The sequence below is a fragment of the Carcharodon carcharias genome, chromosome 9, assembly GCF_017639515.1.
Source record: "Carcharodon carcharias isolate sCarCar2 chromosome 9, sCarCar2.pri, whole genome shotgun sequence".
NCBI classification, from domain to species: Eukaryota; Metazoa; Chordata; class Chondrichthyes; order Lamniformes; family Lamnidae; genus Carcharodon; species Carcharodon carcharias.
In genome coordinates this window covers 16,887,594-16,906,332 of record NC_054475.1, presented here as the reverse complement: position 1 = coordinate 16,906,332, position 18,739 = coordinate 16,887,594, and the positions used below count along the sequence as shown (strand labels likewise).

At 44.4% G+C, this 18,739-nt stretch overlaps 1 protein-coding gene across 4 annotated transcripts in view; it reads left to right on the top strand.

Annotated features, from left to right (window-relative positions):
• The first annotated feature begins 2,888 nt into the window (after positions 1–2,888).
• The window catches only part of srgap2 (SLIT-ROBO Rho GTPase activating protein 2), a 248,300-nt gene continuing 232,449 nt past the window's right edge, over positions 2,889–18,739 (top strand). For 2 of the 4 annotated variants that reach the window (XM_041195351.1, XM_041195350.1), the window contains exon 1: positions 2,890–3,942. In XM_041195351.1, the coding sequence (XP_041051285.1) occupies positions 3,876–3,942 (67 nt within the window). In that variant the 5' untranslated portion in view covers positions 2,890–3,875. Of the gene's footprint in view, positions 3,943–18,739 lie in introns of all 4 variants that reach the window. The other 2 variants (XM_041195352.1, XM_041195347.1) reach the window with 2 other exon arrangements.

The window sequence follows — 18,739 nt, the reverse complement described above, 5'->3', positions numbered from 1 at the left end:
TCGCTGTTTTAAACTGTGAAAACCCCGGTTCTCCTCTCGCTGTTTTAAACTGTGAAAATCCCAGCTCTCCTCTCGCTGTTTTAAACTGTGAAAATCCCAGACCTCCTCACGCTGTTTTAAACTGTGAAAATCCCAGCTCTTCTCTCGCTGTTTTAAACTTTGTAAACCCCGGCTCTCCTCTCGCTGTTTTAAACTGTGAAAATCCCAGCTCTCCTCTCGCTGTTTTAAACTGTGTAAACCCTGGCTCTCCTCTCGCTGTTTTAAACTGTGAAAACTCCGACTCTCCTCTCGCTGTTTTAAACTGTGTAAACCCCGGTTCTCCTCTCACTGTTTTAATCCATGAAAATCCCGGCTTTCCTCTCGCTGCTTTAAACTGTGCAAATCCCGGCTCTCCTCTCGCTGTTTTAAACTGTGCAAATCCCAGCTCTCCTCTTGCTGTTTTAAACTGTGAAAATTCCAGCTCTCCTCTCGCTGTTTTAAACTGTGAAAATCCTGGCTTTCCTCTCGCTGCTTTAAACTGTGAAGCCCCCCCGGTTCTCCTCTCATGGACACTTCCCAGTGCTGCACCTTTAGAGCTGTGTCTTTTGGATGAGGTCATAGGAATAGCCTTGGCGAGTAAAAATCAATCAATTTCAAGTCCATAAGGATATGTTAATGGAATTAGACGAAGATAGCATGTAAGAAGACTCATGGAGAGCATAAAGCAGCATGTACCTTTTGGGCCCAGTGGCCTGTTTCCATGCTATATTTTGTAAAACCGAGACCCTGTCTGCCCTCTCAGGTAGATGTAAAAGATCCCATGGCATTATTTCAAAGGACAACAGGTATCCCGGGCCAATATCTATCCCTCAAACAACATCATTGAAAAGAGATTATCTGGTCATTTTATTCTTTACTGTTGTAGGACCTTTCTCTGTAAGAATCGGCTGCTGCATTTCCTGCGTCACAACAAGAACTTGCATTTATATAGCACCTTTAATATAGTAAAACCTCCCAAGCTGCTTCACAGAAAAAAGATTGACACTGAACCACATAAGGAGATATTAGGAGAGATGACCAAATTTGGTTTTATTACACCAGTGACTACACTTAAAGATTAGGTTTAATATGCTGTGAAAAGCTTTGAGACATCCTGAGGCCATGAAGGGTGGCATATAAATGCAAATCTTTCTCTTGTTCCACATTTAACTAAGTATTTTTTACAATGATATCTTCCTGGTAGTGGCCTCAGGCTATCCTTTATGGGCCACTGATCATGCCATTTGGAGTCCTGATTATCCAATGCACAGCAGGTCCTGCACAGGCTGTGATAGGGCAACCTAATTCCCAGCTAGAACAGGCACTGGGCCTCCTAAATATACATGCAGAGGTGTACTGTCTGCTGCAGGTGCGTGACCTGGACTCCTATACTGGAACCTTCAGCAATATGCTGGCGATGTACAAATTACATGGAAAGTGTGCATGCCACCTACCATATTAAACACTCATTTTAATTGTCACAGTTCCAAATTGACACAGTTCCAAAGCATTTCTCTCCTTATCGCACCAAGTCCCATTCCCTTATTACCCCTGTGCTTGCTGACCTACATTGGCTCCCGGTCAAGCAACACCGTGATTTTAAAATTCTCATTCTTGTTTGCAAATCCCTCCATGGCCTCATCGCTCCCTATATCGGTAATCTCCAGTCCTACAACCCTCTGAGATCTCTGCACTCCTCTCATTCTGATCTTCTTAACGCCCCTGATTTTAATCACTCCATCACTGGTGGCTGTGCTTCCAGCTGTCTGGACCCTAAGATCTGGAATTCCCTCCATAAAGCTGCCTTCCCCTCTACTTGGCTTATACCCCTGAAACCTACCACTTTGCTAAAGCTTTTTGTCCATCTGGACTAACATCTCCTCATGTGGCTCAGCGTCATATTTTTGTTTTATAACGTTCCTGTGAAGCGTTTTGGGACATATTTTTAGGTTAGCAATGCTATTTAAATATAAGCAACGCTTGCTGTCGAGGAATCTGTGCAGAAGTTGAACTCTTCCTGGGTTTCAGATGACTGAATGCAGAGAAAGCTGTAATTCACATCATGCAGCAGATTAAAAATAAGACCCATTTAATTCAGTGAGGGCACTCAAACATGCCACTCGAATTTTTGCTTCTCTCTTGTAGACACAAATGGGGCAAAAAAGATAAATAACTGCACATGAAGCTTACAGCACCCGAATGAGTTGGTGCTTTGATAACTAATCAGTACATTAAATGATATGGCCCTCTCATTTTGGGGAGGGTGAAGGATTTTTTACTCCATTCATTTCAGCAGCTTCCATTTGCTACAGTGCCACTCCGAGACAGAAGGAAGCGCTGCTCACTGCATAAGAAGGTATATTTTTGTGCAGCAAATATTAAGGATCAGCTCTCCCACCTCCAGTGGGAGAATGGAGGTACCTCTTGTCCAAAACTGCAGCTTCTCGTTCAATTAAGTCGCAGTGGCCAAAAAAAAAACCCCAGCAACTTTAAACCTCTGCGGGAAGCAGAGTTGAGAAGGCGAACGGGAAATGAGAGGCACAAATTAACACTGGGAAGAAGGCAGAGCAAATAATGTGATCGAGGAAACAAGAGAGGAGGAGAAGGAGGAGGGAAGCGAGAGCAGAATCAATAAGAAGGAAGTTTGAAAAAGTTCCTGAACTTGGACAAGAAAAAAAAAACAAATGTCAGTTTTGTGGAAGTTTACTGGAAGCGGGAAGTCTTGGCGTGAGTTTTCTGCGGGGGTGATCCGGAGATGAATCCGAAGCAGCGATTTGAAGAAAAAAAATTGTGTTCCTAAAACTGCTTCTGTTGGAGGTTTCGTCATTTGGAGAGTTTCTTTCCCCCCACCCACCCCCCCTGGTCATTGGGACCTTTGCGTTTCCTTCAATCACGGAAGATTTCCCCCCTCTCCTTCCTCCCTCTTTCTCAACACAACCTATAAATCAGAGGCGAGTTAATTTTGCTGTAAAAGATTTTAACATCTTGTAAAAGAGGAGGAACGCGATACGTTTGGGCTGAATTGCTACCCGCCTCATTCTCGCTACATCCCCCGGACACATTTCAGCTCCAGTGATTGTTACAGGCGGGATACAAAACTGCAACATTTCGGGGGCTCCGTTCGCCCTTTTCTGCTCTGACCGCTCTCTGGATCACCTTTTTTTTGTGTAGGGAACTTAAGAAAAACTTCAGTTATTCTCATCATCTCTTCACCTCCCCCCCCAACCAACCAACCAACCAACCAGGACTTTTGTTTGTAAAAAAAAAACACCCCCCTGCAATAATTACGGTTTTACTACCAGCGCTGATTCTCTTAAAACAAAACCCATTCATTTATATATATAAAAAATAAATATACAGATGAATCAGCCGAAGTGTTTGCCATGGTGTGTATTGGAATTCGCCTGGTCTAGGATTGCAGTATGCTGAGCCGGGATACAAAGAAACACTGCCCTACATTCTCGCACACTCCCCTCTCTCCCTGTGATCTCCACCAGCTGAAGGCTTTTTAATTATTTTCTAACCCATCCCCTGCCTCCCTCCCTCCCTCCCTGCCTGGTTTGAAGGACCTTCGCTGATTTGAGGGGATTCGCTGCAGTTAGTGCTGTTGTCTATCGTTCTGGTTTTGTCTTTCTATATATATATATATATATATATATATATAAAAATCCCTCCATGGTCAGTTTCCGTCTTGATTTCAGTTCCTGCGGGGACTCGATTCGCACTAACCCTCCTTATGGACTGATTGAGTGAAAGGCGGGGAGAGAATAAATTCGCCAGCAACAGGATTAGCGTCTGATCACTGCATCTGCAATTCTTTTTTTAGTGGAAGAAAAACAATTTCTAGTCGAGCAGTCATGACATCGCCTGCTAAATTCAAGAAGGACAAGGAGATTATTACCGAGTATGACACACAAGTCAAGGGTAGGTTTGATGTCTGTTCCTATTCCATTCAGATTGCAGCATTGTCTATACAGTAGAGTTTTAATCCCAGGAAAATAATGACAGCAATCTAGCGTCATATATGGGGTTAACCGTGCAATGAATGCTATTACCCACCCTGCGTTTAATACTGAAAAATTAATCTCTAGGAAATTACTTTTCAAATCATATTGTTAAAATCCCATAGTAATTTGCGTTTGTCCTCTATAAACTGCTGATTCACACGGTGGGAAATACGTGTGACAATGCCTGTCTGTTGTTTGTCTCAGGCAAGCACACAGATTATTCTACAATTCACAATGCAGCGATTAGTTTGAGATTGGGAAAAAAAAACAAGTCAGCCTTCATACGATCGATTTGAGACGTTTGTGTGCTACAGCATGGGTTTGGGTGGGTAGGCTGGGTTTGGTGTGAGGGCGACAGAGAGAGAGACTGTTGGGACTTGCAGCAGTAGGTTTAAGGGTCAAGTAACTGCAGCTACATCTTCCAGCCAAAAGCAACATGTTTCCTTAGCATACAAGAAAGCCAGCATCCGACAGTGGGGCACAGGACATCCCCTCCTAGAAATATGCCTTTCCCTCAAGGAAGTGTATGGCACTGAGCCACATGCAGGGTGTCCGCTGCAGCCCTCAGCCTGGGCTGACTTCAGCCAGGGCAACAGGTGGGATATTGCAGTAGCTGACGGTGTCCCATCACTCCATAAACTAGGGAGTGATAGTAAATCGCTTGCTGCATCCCTTCCTGTTCATACACCAGTAACTTGGTGGAAAGTCTGTTGACAGATGTTGAGGAAGTAGGATTAGATTCCCCTGTGATGCCAGTGATAGTAGAATAGCCTTTAAGCTTGCTGCCTGGGCTTTTCCTGATAAAGGTGGGTAAGGGGGAGGTATCTGTGGGGTGGTGGGTGACTGGTAATTGTGGAACTCGGACCCCATGAGTTAGTGGGGGTGAAATTGGTCTTGAATGTAGCACAAATGAAGCAATAGGAAATGGGCAGCCCATTTCCACTCCGCTGGTCAGTGGAGACTGGAATTGGGTGGGGTGTAGAAAGGTGCTGCCAATTTGTTTTATCATGTTGTGCTACTGAACAAGGCCAGTTTCACCTCCATTGTCTTCGGGGGGTGGAGGGTTAAGTGTTTTGTTTTATCTGGGTGCAGTTTGATGCATCGTGACTGGAACTCCTCACCACCTACAACTAGCCCTCTACAACACAAGGATCAGGGTACAGAACAAGACTAGAGAACTGAATATCCAGCTTTACAAAGGATTATATAAAATCTGAAACACATCACAAGAAATGTTACATTGGTTTAAGATGTTGAATAATCCTGATCTGTGCCTGTGCTTTGGGTATGGACAGTAGAGTTTCCTTGAACCAGTATTGCTCTAGGTATTTCTGTAATATTGCACTGTACATTGTAAAAATCATGTCACAGCCTTTGACAATGAGGACTGTTGGAGTTGGGTTTATGTGAATACACTGAAGTCTCTAAACTCCAGGATCTCAGACAGGAAGTGATACAGAATAAGTCCATCAATAGTTTAATTGCGCACTGTATTCCGATAATCCCAGATGGAGTTTTATTCCCAATATCCCAATGCATGGAAACCTGTTACCAGTCTCCTAAATTAAACTTCAGAGAACTTCACAACATCTCACTTTGTATTTACCTGATACCAAGTGCTGTAGAGACACTCGCCCAAGTCCACAGAACGAAGAGCAAAGCTATAGAGACCCTGAGGTATGTGCTGGGGTACTGCTGGCGTTTAACTAACCAAAACCAAGTGGCTTACCAGCACAGAGCACTGGCAACCTTCCTACTACATACAGTGTTGGGGCCAGGGTGGGGGGTTGGAGGGAGGGGTGGGATTGAATGGGGGCCAAGGATGGCTGATGGTCTGGGAACTACACAGACTCTCAGACAGAAACTGGAAATAAAGACTGGGAATGAAATGGAAGGGAACCTCCATAACCATGTTTGACTGCAAAATGATTTCCAGGGTCTTGAGTGCTTTGCTCAAGCTGCCCCTCCCCACCACCACTGACTACGCATCCAGCTAGGGCCATTTCGCCCCGTTGGGGTATTTGATTGGGGGATTTTTCTAGAACTGACTAGGAGAAATCGCAGTCTTTGTGACCAGTCTATCCTTTTAGATGAATAGGTGACGTAGGAAGGTTGTGTGGCTAATTGTCAACAATTGTAATCAGTAAAACTCTCTAATCTTTGACAAAGTCTATTTGACATTCACATTTTGTAACAGGAAGAAACAGGTTAGAGTCTATTTCCATTAATTCAAAGTCAGGTTTTCTGCTAAACTGTTTACAATATCCAGTAATTAATTTAACTGAATTAACAGATGACTGTACAGAAACTTTCAACTGTTAGACCAAGTCCAAGATTGGACAGTTTAGCACAGCTTTGAGTACGGCATTTGGAGCTCAATGAATTTACGGCACACACCAATTATCCCTGCAGTTTAGCCCAAATTATAATGTCGGGAGTATAAACATTATTAGCCCAACAGTTTAGGGATACTGTCCGATTCAACTACCAGATTAGGGAGTCCACCATAGACGATTGACTTGACTCCATATCTTGTCTTGGAACCAACAGAGCCCCAAAGACCTTGATAAGAAAAGCAAAATACTGCAGATGCTGGGGATCTGAAATAAGAGTGCTGCAAAAGCTCAGAAGGTCTGGCAGCATCTGCGGAGAGAGAAACGGAGTTGCAGAGCCATACAGATTCAAAACATTAACTCTGTTTCTCTCTCCACAGATGCTGCCAGACCTTCTGAGTCTTTCCAGCATTTTCTGATTTTATTTGCCCCAGAGATCTTGCCCTGATTTCTCTCTCTTGTCTCTCGTGAGAAGAGGGTGGTTGATGAATGATAATTATTAACAAAAGGTTCTTATGTTTATTTTAATATATTTATTGCATTGACGGTACCAAGTTTCTGCTTATTTAGCGAATAAATTTGCTAGTCGTCAAGGTTACTTTATTTTACCCTTCACCTCCGGAGCTGTCCCACGATTTAATGGTCAAACCCATGTATCTAATTGTCCAGGCTTGTTTGGGAATCTTTCATAGGTCGAAATTCACCTCTCCCTTTCTTCTCCACAACCTATTTCTAGCACTTACATTAAACAAGACTTTGCTAAGTAGATACTGATTAGTACTTGAAAGGGGAAAAAAAAATTGCAAGACTATGGAGAAAGACGGGTAGAATGGGCCGAATTGGATAGCTCTTTCAAAGAGCTGACATTGCCACAATGGACCAAATGGCTTCCTTCTGTGCTGTGTGATTGTGGAATAGACTTTGATAAGGCTATGTCTCTAACAGGCAACAAACTGATCAGTAAATGGTTTCCCTTTTGCATTGAGTTAAATTTCTTTCAGATGTCAACACTGACCCTGGGCTAGGTGTAGATGGTCCTTAAGCACAAGGTATTCCATTACTATATAGCACAATTGATCTGACTGATTATATTGGGCTGTGCTTGCTGCTTTTGGTAAGAAGTTGAGGATACTTGCTGTGATAAGGCATGCTGGACCATGCAATGCCAGTTGTGAGCACAAGAAATGGAGACAGGAGACAAATAGATAGGCCCAGAATAATGCAGGCAGTCAATTGTATGAAAAATTTTGCTTCAGTTTGTTGTTTTTACTGAGGGCAGCTCAACTAACTCAGCCAGTCGTAACTTCTACCTCCTGCGAGGCCACTCACGTTCGACACCACCCCCCCCAGTTGGACTTACTAAGGCAGTTCTTACCTCTGAACTGTAAAGTGTCTTGATTCCAGGGATTATATTGCCAGTGGCATGAGGCCAACTTTAGAATAGTCAAGAAAAAAATTCAGTTGAGGCCCAATAATCCTAGTTTGGTCCATATGCTTTCTGTGCTTTGGTATTGCAAGGCTGCAGTGTCTGTGTGTGTGTGTTATGTGTGCATGCTCTCTCTTGCGTTCCCGCTTTCCACTGTAGTACACTACAGGGATAAGAACAGCATCTAAATGTTGGGCTAATGTTTATATTCCCAACATTGTTTGGATTAAACTGCAGGGATAATTGGTATGTGCAGTAAATTCATTGAGCTTCGAATGTTGTACTCAAAGCTGTGCTAAATTGTCCAATCTTGGACTAACCGTTGAAAGTTCCTGTGCAATCTCCTGTTAATTCATTTACTTTAATTATTGTATAATATGAATATTTTAGCAGAAAACCTGACTTTGAATTAATAGGCGTAGACTATAATCTGTTCTTCCTGCTACACGTGTGAATGTCAAATACATTCTGTCATATGTTACAGAGTTTTAATGATCACTAAAGGGTGCTTAAGTCCGTGGGTTAGCAAAAGCGCCTTTCATCCATGAAACTCTGGTTTAAATCAATCCTAGACCGAGGGAGGATGATTGTTTTTTCTCTCTTGGGCACATCCTGTGTGAAATGAGTCTTAATTCAATTTCTACCAGGCAAACATGAAATAGATTGCCTCACAATTTTCTCGGATGGCCACAGGGATAGATTATGTGGGAAATGGCAGAAATCTCACTGGTAGGGGGAGTGCTGAGTTGGGGTTAATGCTTATTGTTGGGGTGGTCTAGCTGTTCTTGGCCTGGGAATGCTTGATACTTGGTTCCTGGAATGAGAAAGGCCTCAGTGTTGAAACATTTTGCCTTGCAAAATTTGCAAAACCATTTGCAAAAAGGAGTACATCGTGGTTGTAAAAACAGAAAATGCTGGAAAACTCAGCAGGTCTGATGGCATCTGTGGAGAGAGAAACAAAGTTAACGTTTTGAGTCCACACGCCTTCAGAGCTGAAGAAGAAGAAGCTCTGAAGAAGAGTTGTGCAGACTCAAAACATTAACTCGGTTTCTTTCTCCGCAGATGCTGTCAGACCTGCTGAGTTTTTCCAGCATTTTCAGTTTTTATTTCATATTTCCAGAATCTGCAGTATTTTGCTTTTGCTTCATGGTTGTCTGTGTAGATGAGAGATGTGTATCTTGGCTAACTGATTACTGAATGACATGGATGGCAGTACATCAATCTTAAATTTGCTGTGGATTGTGATGGAGTGCTGTTTTGGGCTGCATTTAAGTGCTTCATTTGGAGTTTGGTCGAGTGATGAAGTTTTAAGGGTTCATTTCGATATACTGCCTAGTCTCTTTAATTAAGTAATTAACTAAAAGATGCTCTTAGGGTTGGGAGAAGGTGAGTTTTCGTCCAGCTTTAAAGGGGCTCATTAAGGTTCTGCTTGCAGCTAGCTAATTGGATAACTGGCTTAAACAGGTTTTCAGAAGCTAGGTTCAGGGAGTGTAAAAGCAAGCCATCTACAGTGCTGCATTTGAGTGCTTTCAGTTGGAGTTTGGTGAGTGAGGGAGTTCGATGAAGAGGGAATGAGGTGATCCTTTCATTTTCTACCTTTCCTCAGAAAGAAGAGCAGCGGCCTTGTTAAGTAGGACTTGGTGAGCATTTCTACTGTCCTTATTAATAAAATCTAAGCTAGTAAAAGAAAAGGGAGTAATTTAAGGGTAAGTAATGGTAGGGCAGCTCGGTTATGTGGAATGCTCTTCTTTGCAATGTGGGATGTTAGGGACACTTCCAGTGTCCTTGGTGACCATGTGTGCAGGAAGTGTCTCCAGCTGCAGCTACTTGAAATCCAGATTTCTGATCTGGAGCAGTGGCTGGAGTCACTGTGGAGCACCCGCAAGCTGAGATCTTCGTGGATAGCATGTACAGTGAGGTGGTCACACCACAGGTGAAGAGCGCACAGGCAGAAAGGGAATGGATGACCATCAGACAGTAAAGGCACCAGGCAGGTAGTGCAGGAGTCCTCTGGGTCCATCTCGCTCTCTAACAGATCTTCTGTATTGGATACTGCTAGGGGAAGATGGTTTCTTGGGGGAATGCAGCAAGAGCCAAGTGCGAGGCACCACAAGTGGCTCAGCTGCACAGGTGGGGGTGAGGAGAAAAAAAAGTGGGAGCGCAATAGTGATCGGGAATTCTAGTAAAAAAGTGTAAAAAGACAAGTTTAAAGGCACTGTATCTGAACGCATGAAGCAATCGCCAATAAGGTAGATGAATTAACAGCACAAATAGATGCAAACAGGTACGATATGATTGCGATGACAGAGACATGGCTGCTGGGTGACCAAGGCTGGGAACTGAATATCCAAGGGTATTTGATATTTAGGAAGGACAGGCCGAAAGGAAAAGGAGGTGGCGTGGCGTTGTTAGTTAACGATGAAACCAGGGCAATAGCGAGAGGATATTGACTCAGAAAATCTAGATGTAGAATCAGCCTGGATGGAGCTAAGAAGCAACAAGGGGCGGAAAACATTAGTGGGAGTTGTGTATAGGCCTCCAAGCAGCAGTGGTAAGGTAGGGGATGGTATTAAACAGGAAAAAGAAGGAAATAGATAGGTTTCTAAACGCTTAAGAAGTCAAAGGGTATGGGGAGAGAGCAGGAGGTGGAGGATCAGCCATGATCATATTGAATAGCGGGGCAGGCTCAAAGGGCCGAATAACCTACTCCTGCTTCTGTTTTCCAAGTTTTTATCTCCAGTTCCTTAAACCAACCACGTTAGGTAATTGCTAGTTACAGGTCTAATGAGGGAGTTTAAGCAAATCTCATTCTCTTGACACCCTTCCATCCACAATTTTTATTCCTGTTCTCCTGATTCTATTACTGGGGAATGATTCTACATTGCCAGTCACTCGATACCCCATCTTGGTGACCTCAGTATACTTGATCCCAGCCGCTAGTCCTGTTTTCCTTGGGTCTCGGGCAGGTGGTGAGGGAACCAACAAAAGGGAAAAACATCTTGACCAACCTCCCTGCCGCAGATCCATCTGTCCATGACAGTATCGGTAGGAGTGACCAACACACAGTCCTTGTGGAGACAAAGTTCCGTCTTCAAATTGAGGATACCCTCCATCATGTTGTGTGGCACTACCATCGTGCTAAACAGGAAGATTTAGAACTGATCTAGCAACTCAAAACCGGGCGCCCATGAGATGCTGTGGTCCATCAGCAGCAGCAGAATTGTACTTACCCATAATCTGTAACTTCATGGCTTGGCATATGCCCCATTCTATCATTATCATCAACTCAGGGGTTCAAGGAAGAGTGGAGGAGGGCATGCCAGGAGGAGCACCAGGCATACCTAAAATTGAGGTGTCAAGCGGGTGAAGCTATAACAGGACTACTTGCCTGTCAAACAGCATAAACAAGAAATGATAGAGCCAAGCGATTCCACAACCAGTGAATCGAACTAAGCTCTGCAGTCCTGTCACATCCAGTTGTGAATGGTGGCGGATGATTAAACAAGTCACTGGAGGAGCAGACTCTACAAATATCCCCATCCTTCTTGGTGGGGGAGCCCAGCACAGCAGTGCAAAAGATAAGACTGAAGCTTTTGCTACAACCTTCAGCCAGAAGTGCTGAGTGGATGATTCATATCCGTCTCCTCCTGAGGGTCCCAGCATTACCAGTGCTAATCTTCAGCCAATTCAATTCAATCCATCTGATGTCAAGAAATAGCTGAAGGCACTGGATACTGCAAAGGCTATGGACCTTGACAATATTCAGCAACAGTACTGTCCACCATCTACAAGGCACAAGTCAGGAGTGTGATGGAATACTGTCCACTTGCCTGGCTGAGTGCAGTTCCGACAACACTCCAGCTTGACACCATCCAGGATGAAACTGCCCACTTGATTGGTTCCTCATCCACAAACATTCACTCCCTCCAGCACCGACGCACAGTAGCAGCAGTGTGTACCATCTACAAGTTGCACTGCAAAAACTCACCAAGGCTGCTTCGACAGCACCTTCCAAACCCACGACCACTACCATCTAGAAGGACAAGGGCAACAGACGGATGGGAAGACCACCATCTGGAAGTTCCCCTCCAAGCCATTCACCATCCTGACCTAGAAACATATCGCTGTTCCTTCACTGTCGCTGTGTCAAAATCCTGACACTCCCTCCCTAACAGCACTGTGGATATACCCACACCACATGGACTGTAGAGACTTAAGAAGGCAGCTCACCCCCACCTTCTCAAGGGCAATTAGGGATGCTGGCCTAGCCAACGAAGCCCACATCCTGCAAATGAATGAAAAAAAATATCCACATGCCTGTAATTTCTTAATGGGTCATTGGACAGAGATCAAAGTTAAGTTTGTTTTCCCTTCCCTAATCCAGGGGGACCAAGGCCAGTGTCCCTGTTGAGCTCGTTGCCTAGTTAGTTTTGTGATCGGTTTCTTGATGTTGTTTGCTATTCCAGACAGTTTTCTGTCTAAAGAACCTGCCTTATAACAAAAATAAAATTAATAAAGAGCTGGTTTTGTATCATCAAATAAATCCAAAACAACAGGGACCGTTTCATGCATGAAACAATCTGTGTACTGAGGATGCATTCTCCTATAATAGATTACATTGAAGTCAAGCTTTCGAAACGTGGGTTTTATATAAAGGGAAATGCTTCTTTGAAAACGATCAAAGTAAGGCCTCCCACTATATTAGAGCCCAAGACAGAGAATTCTGTCACACTGGTTCTTGTCTGTATTTTACTGTTTGACTGTGGTGGGAGTGCCAACATCAAATGCTCAGCGAGAGTGAATGCTGCAGCCTCGTCTTTGGTTTCTGATCTGCATTAAGTTTACTTAATCAGGAGTAGAGAGGGAAACTTTGCTGCTATTTCACTCTTGCAGCACAGAGGGAGTGCAGCACTATCAGAGGTGCTGTCTTTTGAATGAGATGTTAAGCTTGAGGCCCTGATTGCCCCTCAAGTGCATGTAAAAGATCCAATTGGCACTATTTGAAGAAGAACAGGGGAGTTCTGTGTCCAAGACCATATCTTACCCTGTTCCACATCACAAAATAGATGGTTTGATTATTATCATGCTGCTGTTTGTTGTATTTGCTGTGTGCAGATTGGCTTCTCTTTCCTGCACTACATCAGGGACTACACTTCAAAAGTACTTCTTTGCACAGAAAACACTTTGGGATGTGCTGGGGACGTGAGAGACACTATAGAAATGTATACCTCTCCTTTTTCTTTCAGTTACCTTCCTTAGCTCCTCCATGTTCAATTATTTGTTAAATTAAATATATTGTATGCCTGCAAGTTGTTATTATTATAATCTTTGTGATTGCAAGTCCACGCCCTGAGAAAGCACTCGCTGGCCTGTTGTGTATCTGTGGATCTTCTGAGATTTCAGTAAAGTCATAGAGGATTAAAATTTAATTGAGTTTAATGATTGATTTCTGGTTCCTGTTCTGTTATGGCCCAGATTGAATGAAATAAATTGCTGTCACTTGTAATTAAAATGGGAATAAGGTATATCTCTGCATCCTCTCCAAACTTAAATGGATTCTTTCTGATCGATACAGTGCTATAACTGTTTAAGGCCTTTCCTGCTGTGGATTGCCTTTCCTATCTTTTCCCCAATTTTCATTGAACCCTTACATCTCTTGGTATGGTTGAGTGATGCCAAGCTCACATTCACCAGTCATGCAGGTGAGGTAGAACTGTTTCGGGGTGATGGGAGGAGCACAGATTTGGTTAGGATATAAGAGATGTCTTGAGATAGACAAGTGTGTGCTCTTAACTGACCTCATTTATTTCCTGTTCTGAAAATGTGGATTCCTTGTTCTGATATAAACCTTGCAGGCAACAGCTCACTGTGGGCACCTTGCCCCAGATGATGAGTGTTGGTAATCTGCTCAGCTCTTAGCCCATCAGGGTATTTCGGTCAAGTCACAGTTAATATACTGGACTAGGTCAGAATTCAATTCCCATCAAGATAAGTCGTGAAATCAAATTTTAAAAATATCCATAAATTTACAGGTTGGTACCAGAACAGTGCCCCTGAAAGCTGTTGGGAATTGTAGTAAACTGTCTGGGTCACTAGTGTCCATCGGTGAAGGGAAGCCCTGGCCTCAATGTTACTCCTACACTGCAGTCTTCTCAGTGCTGTTCACATCCCAGTAAGAGATAGTTGGCTGTCCTCGCCTGAAGTCCACATGTGAAAAGTATCTGACAATCGGAGGTGGGAGCCTTGACTGATTTTTTAAAAATTCCACCAACCCACAATCCTTCTGGCCCAGTGATGTCTGTTGACAACTTCGGCTAATGTTCTAACTGTGATCAGTTCACTCAGCATAGATCAGGGACCTGGGGTCTTCCAACCTAGTTTTGTCTTGAATGACCACAAACTGGACTGGCAAGAGTTGTCCTCGGCTGCCTCTCTCCCTTGCCCTGAGAGTTGAAGTCTGAGACTGAAGAGATTAAGGACTAACAGTTCTCCAGCAGCTGTGAGTTCCAGTATTTGATGCAATGAACCAAAAGAATCTGAGAAAATTTAAGAAAAGAATTTTTGAGGAAGCTGCGGTTGTGTGAATGATGAAGGAACTTGTTCTGTCCTTTTCTACATTTATTTGTGATTTATCTTCTCAATGAGGGAAAAAAACATCAAGTGTGGGACTACTGCAGGGCACTGCCGTTAGCTGCGAGGCAACTAAGCCAATTTGCAAGTGCTGCTGTAACCTTGTCTGGAACTGGGACATATTCAAAGTCTCGGGTAGTTTAACTGTAGCTGGACTGAAAGTACAGCAAAAGAGTAACCGTGTCTTCACTCCAACAACCATCAATTATGATCCAATGACTTCAACTGGAAAGTGTGTATCTTGAGTTCATATAAGAACAGGATTAGAATTGGGAGGTGTTGCCTCTACAGTTGAACAGGTCACCAATATTCCATGACACAGCCATTGCTTTTCCACATTTTGTGTAAGCGTTGAATTCCTTGCACAGATCCCCCTGTAAATGTTGGCACCTTCCCAGAATCCCTTACAAATGCTGGTGTCCTCCCCAGGATTCCTATTTGGGGTCAGTATTTACATGGGGGTCTTTGATAATGGTCAATGGGGCTCAATATTTGCAGGTGGCCTCTGATGGGTCAGCATTTCCACGGGGCATCTGATGGGGGTCCGTAGGGGTCAGTATTTACAGAGGTCTGTGGAGGCAGAAGGTGGTAATTTTGTACATTGCAAAACAATTGATATATGTCACTATACACTGTTATACTACACTATACGCTGCTGTACCACACTCGCCATACACTACATCAGGGACGTTTTCTGCCATTTGTTATTTACAGTCACGTTCACATGTTACTCCAACACGCCCACCATATAAACAGTGATTGGACTGGGAGGGGATGGAAGGGATCATCCCAATAATGGCTCAAATGGAGTGTAATTGAGTAAAAGCAAAATACTGTGGATGCTGGAGATCTGAAATAGAAACAGAATGTGTTGGAAATACTTAGTTCTTGCAGCATCTGTGGAGAGAGAAACAGTGTTAACGTTTCTAACGCTGCTTCAAAACTGGAGTTTAATTGAGGTTGGTGATGGTGGTGGAGTGAGGATTAGTTCGGACCTATGCAATGACACTGCAAATACATAAAAAAAGGTTTCTGATATCTGTGCAACAATTGTTTTTGTTTTCTGATAGAGACGATGGAAGTGGTCATAAGCTGATACCTTGGAGGTTCTTCAGACCATTTCCCTCATTGAACCAACTGCACAGGTGGGAGGTTGCAAAAATTCCCCCCATCCATGTTTTATAATTTAATCCCATTTCCCCCTCTCCAAAGCAATGAAATGCTTTGGAACATTGACACGTTCTGGGATGGTGTGACGATTCGGCAAAATTAGATGTCAGGGTGGGTGGGAAAATCTGGAACAGGGTCAAACCCTGCTCTTCCACCCCACCCCCTCACACCAATTCCTTAAACCCTAGGATAGATCTGGCATCAGAACGCTGGTCTGACCTGCCCCAACACGTGACAAAGAGAGATGGAATTTTGCCCTGAGCAAAAAAATTAATTGTAACCCTTTGGATTATTTTGTTTCTTTCCTTTGTCCAAAATCCAGATTGCTGGAAACTGAGCTATCTGTGCACTCATGCCCTGCAGTCATTGCTCCTTTCATACTTTAATGCAATCATTTTTGCCCAGCACCCCCTCCTTCAATTGGCACCGCGAAGCTTTCTGGAGACGTTGCCCCAGCAGAGTCCTGCCCACAGTCTGTGTATTCATAACCAACACATCAGTAATCAGGGGCAGACACATTGGGCTGAATTTTCCTGGTGGGTCACGATCCCAACAACTTGATGAATTCACGGTCGGGAACCCTTACGTGGCCATAGCAATATGGCCGACATGAAAGTCCCGAAGGCAGCCAATCAGGAAGCCGCCTCTTGAGAGTCCCACCCAATAAGAGACAGTGGCCGGGCTCCAGTGTTGGAAGGTCCATTTAACATAACCGGCTGGTGAGACTCGCGGTGTGGGTGATCCCTGGCCATCAGGAGCAGCAGCGGCGCCAAGGAGGCATTTCCAGTGGGAGGGGAGCAGCCTCCCCATTGCAGCAGGGAAAGCATTAAGAGAAGTAGCTGCACGGGCGTGCTTGCTGCCTAAGGATGCGTCCCCTTTGTGAGTTGCTGCCGGCAAACAATTTCAAGCCCTCAAAATAATTTCAAGCCCTCAAACAAAATGGTGCTGCAATGGCACCGCCACTCCGTTTTCAGGCTCCTGACACAGTGAGGGGCAGGTGCACCATTGACAACATTGCACATGTGGCAAAATACCCCCGAGATCGGCCGCTTAATGGACTTCCTGCCAATTCTGGGCGGGGAGCAGTCATGCTTGAGATGCCACCTCCCGAAAAATCATCAAAACTTTGAGCGACCAAGCATCGCACTCCAGTGTGAAATTGCTGGCGCACACGCCAATGTGGCAAAATTCAACGCCCTGTTTCTGGGGCTCATCGCCCACTGGGCATTGACTGGCCATGGTAAACGTTTGCTTTCCAAAATTCCATAAGATTGCTGTCTGGATGTTTTGATTTTTTTTTGAGGGTAGGGAAGAGACGGAGGGTGTCTTGTTCCACTGTCTCTCGCCCTTTCCTTTTGAAGGCGTTGATTTCTGCTGGGGCAGTTCTTCTCCCATATCCCAACCAACTGTCCACTTTACACCTACATAACCATAGAATGAGTGCCAACAGGGTATTTGATTGTGTAAAGGGTGGCCTCACCGCCTAGCCTGATCTTGGTTTCACCCGACTGCCACACTTACATTCTCCAGTGAGGTAGTGGCTAGCAATCAGGAGCAGGATCGCTCTCCCCTCTACTCCCTCACTCTGAATACAAAGACCTAATGTGACAAGATTCATAATTTAAAAGGAAGTTCAGTGCTGGTAATTATTTTGTGACACTTTGCATTAAGGAGTTGGTGGTTTTGTTTAGTGGTGGGGATTTTGAGGTCATGTTTCTCTTTCTCTCTTATGTCAAGACTTTACGAGTTTACTGTTTGGAGATGCCTAATTATAATACTTAATGACTTCCTCTTTCAGAGGACCCTTGAGCTGCTTTAATGAGGGTTAATTAGGGACACAACTAATAATCAGTGCACCAGCTGTACAGCAAGCCCACTTGGCAGACCTGCCAGTCACATGCTGAACAAGGGAGGTTGTGCTGCATCCCTCCTTTTGAGAATGGCCTGTATTTTGTGCACCTGACGCTGGGTTGGTTTAAATCACGAATGTGTTGTTTTCCACCCCACCTGTCTGAGGTGCTGACTTCGCGTTGTGAATTCCACAGAGAACAACCACATTCTAACTCCCCTTTGGACTTAAGTGTGGGGGGGGGGGGCCATAATCAAGAAGTTTGCGGACGATAGTGAGGATCGCTGTCGACTGCAGGAAGAGATCAATGGACTGGTCAGGTGGGCAGAAAAGTGACAAATGGAGTTCAACCCAGAGAATTGTGAGGTGATGCATTTGGGAAGGTCAAACAAGGCAGAGGGAATACACAATAAAATGGAGGGTACTGAGAGGTGTAGAGGAAATGAGGGATCTTGGGGTGAACGTCCACAGATTCTTGAAGCTGTCAGGACAGGTAGATAAGGTGGTCGTGAAGGCAAATGGATATGCACTAGAGGGGTACGAAGAAGATTTACGAGGATGTTGCCAGGATTGGAAAATTGCAGCTATGAGGAAAGATTGGATGAGCTGGGATTGTTCTCCTTGGAATGGAGGAGGCTGAGAGGAGACTCAATTGCTGTGCACAAAATTGTGAGGGGCCTGGATGGAGTGGATGGGAAGGATCTATTTCCCTTAGCAGAGAGGTCAGTGACTAGGGACATAGATTTAAAGTGATTGGTAGAAGGATTTGAGGGGAGATGAAAAAATTTTTCAACCAGAGGGTTGTGGGGATCTGGAACTCGCTGCCTGAAAGGGTAGTAGAGGCAGAAACCCCCAGCTCACCTAAAAGGTGTCTGAATATGCACCTCAAGTGCCGTAACCTGCAGGGCTACAGATCAAATGCTGGAAAATGGGATTAGGCTGGGTGGCTCGTTTCTCAGCCAGCACAGACACATTGGGCAGAGTGGCCACCTTCTGTGCTGTAAATCTTCCTACATTTTCCAATTATCCGAAAAGGAGGAATGTGGAGAGAGGGTGGGGGGAGTGGCAGTACGTGAAACTTGCTCCTTAAGAGAGCCAGCACAGACACAATGCACCGAATGGCCTTTTGTGCCATAAAGATTCTGAGATTCTGTAAATGACCAGTCCTGATGGTGGACCTGGGAAGTTGAATATGAGAGGCTATCGCCTCCGAAGCTGATGTGTGTCTGGTTATGCCTGATGTCCGTGCTCACTTACTTTTAGGTCGTGTTACTCGTTTTTTGATCAGGACTGGGAATCCCAAGTA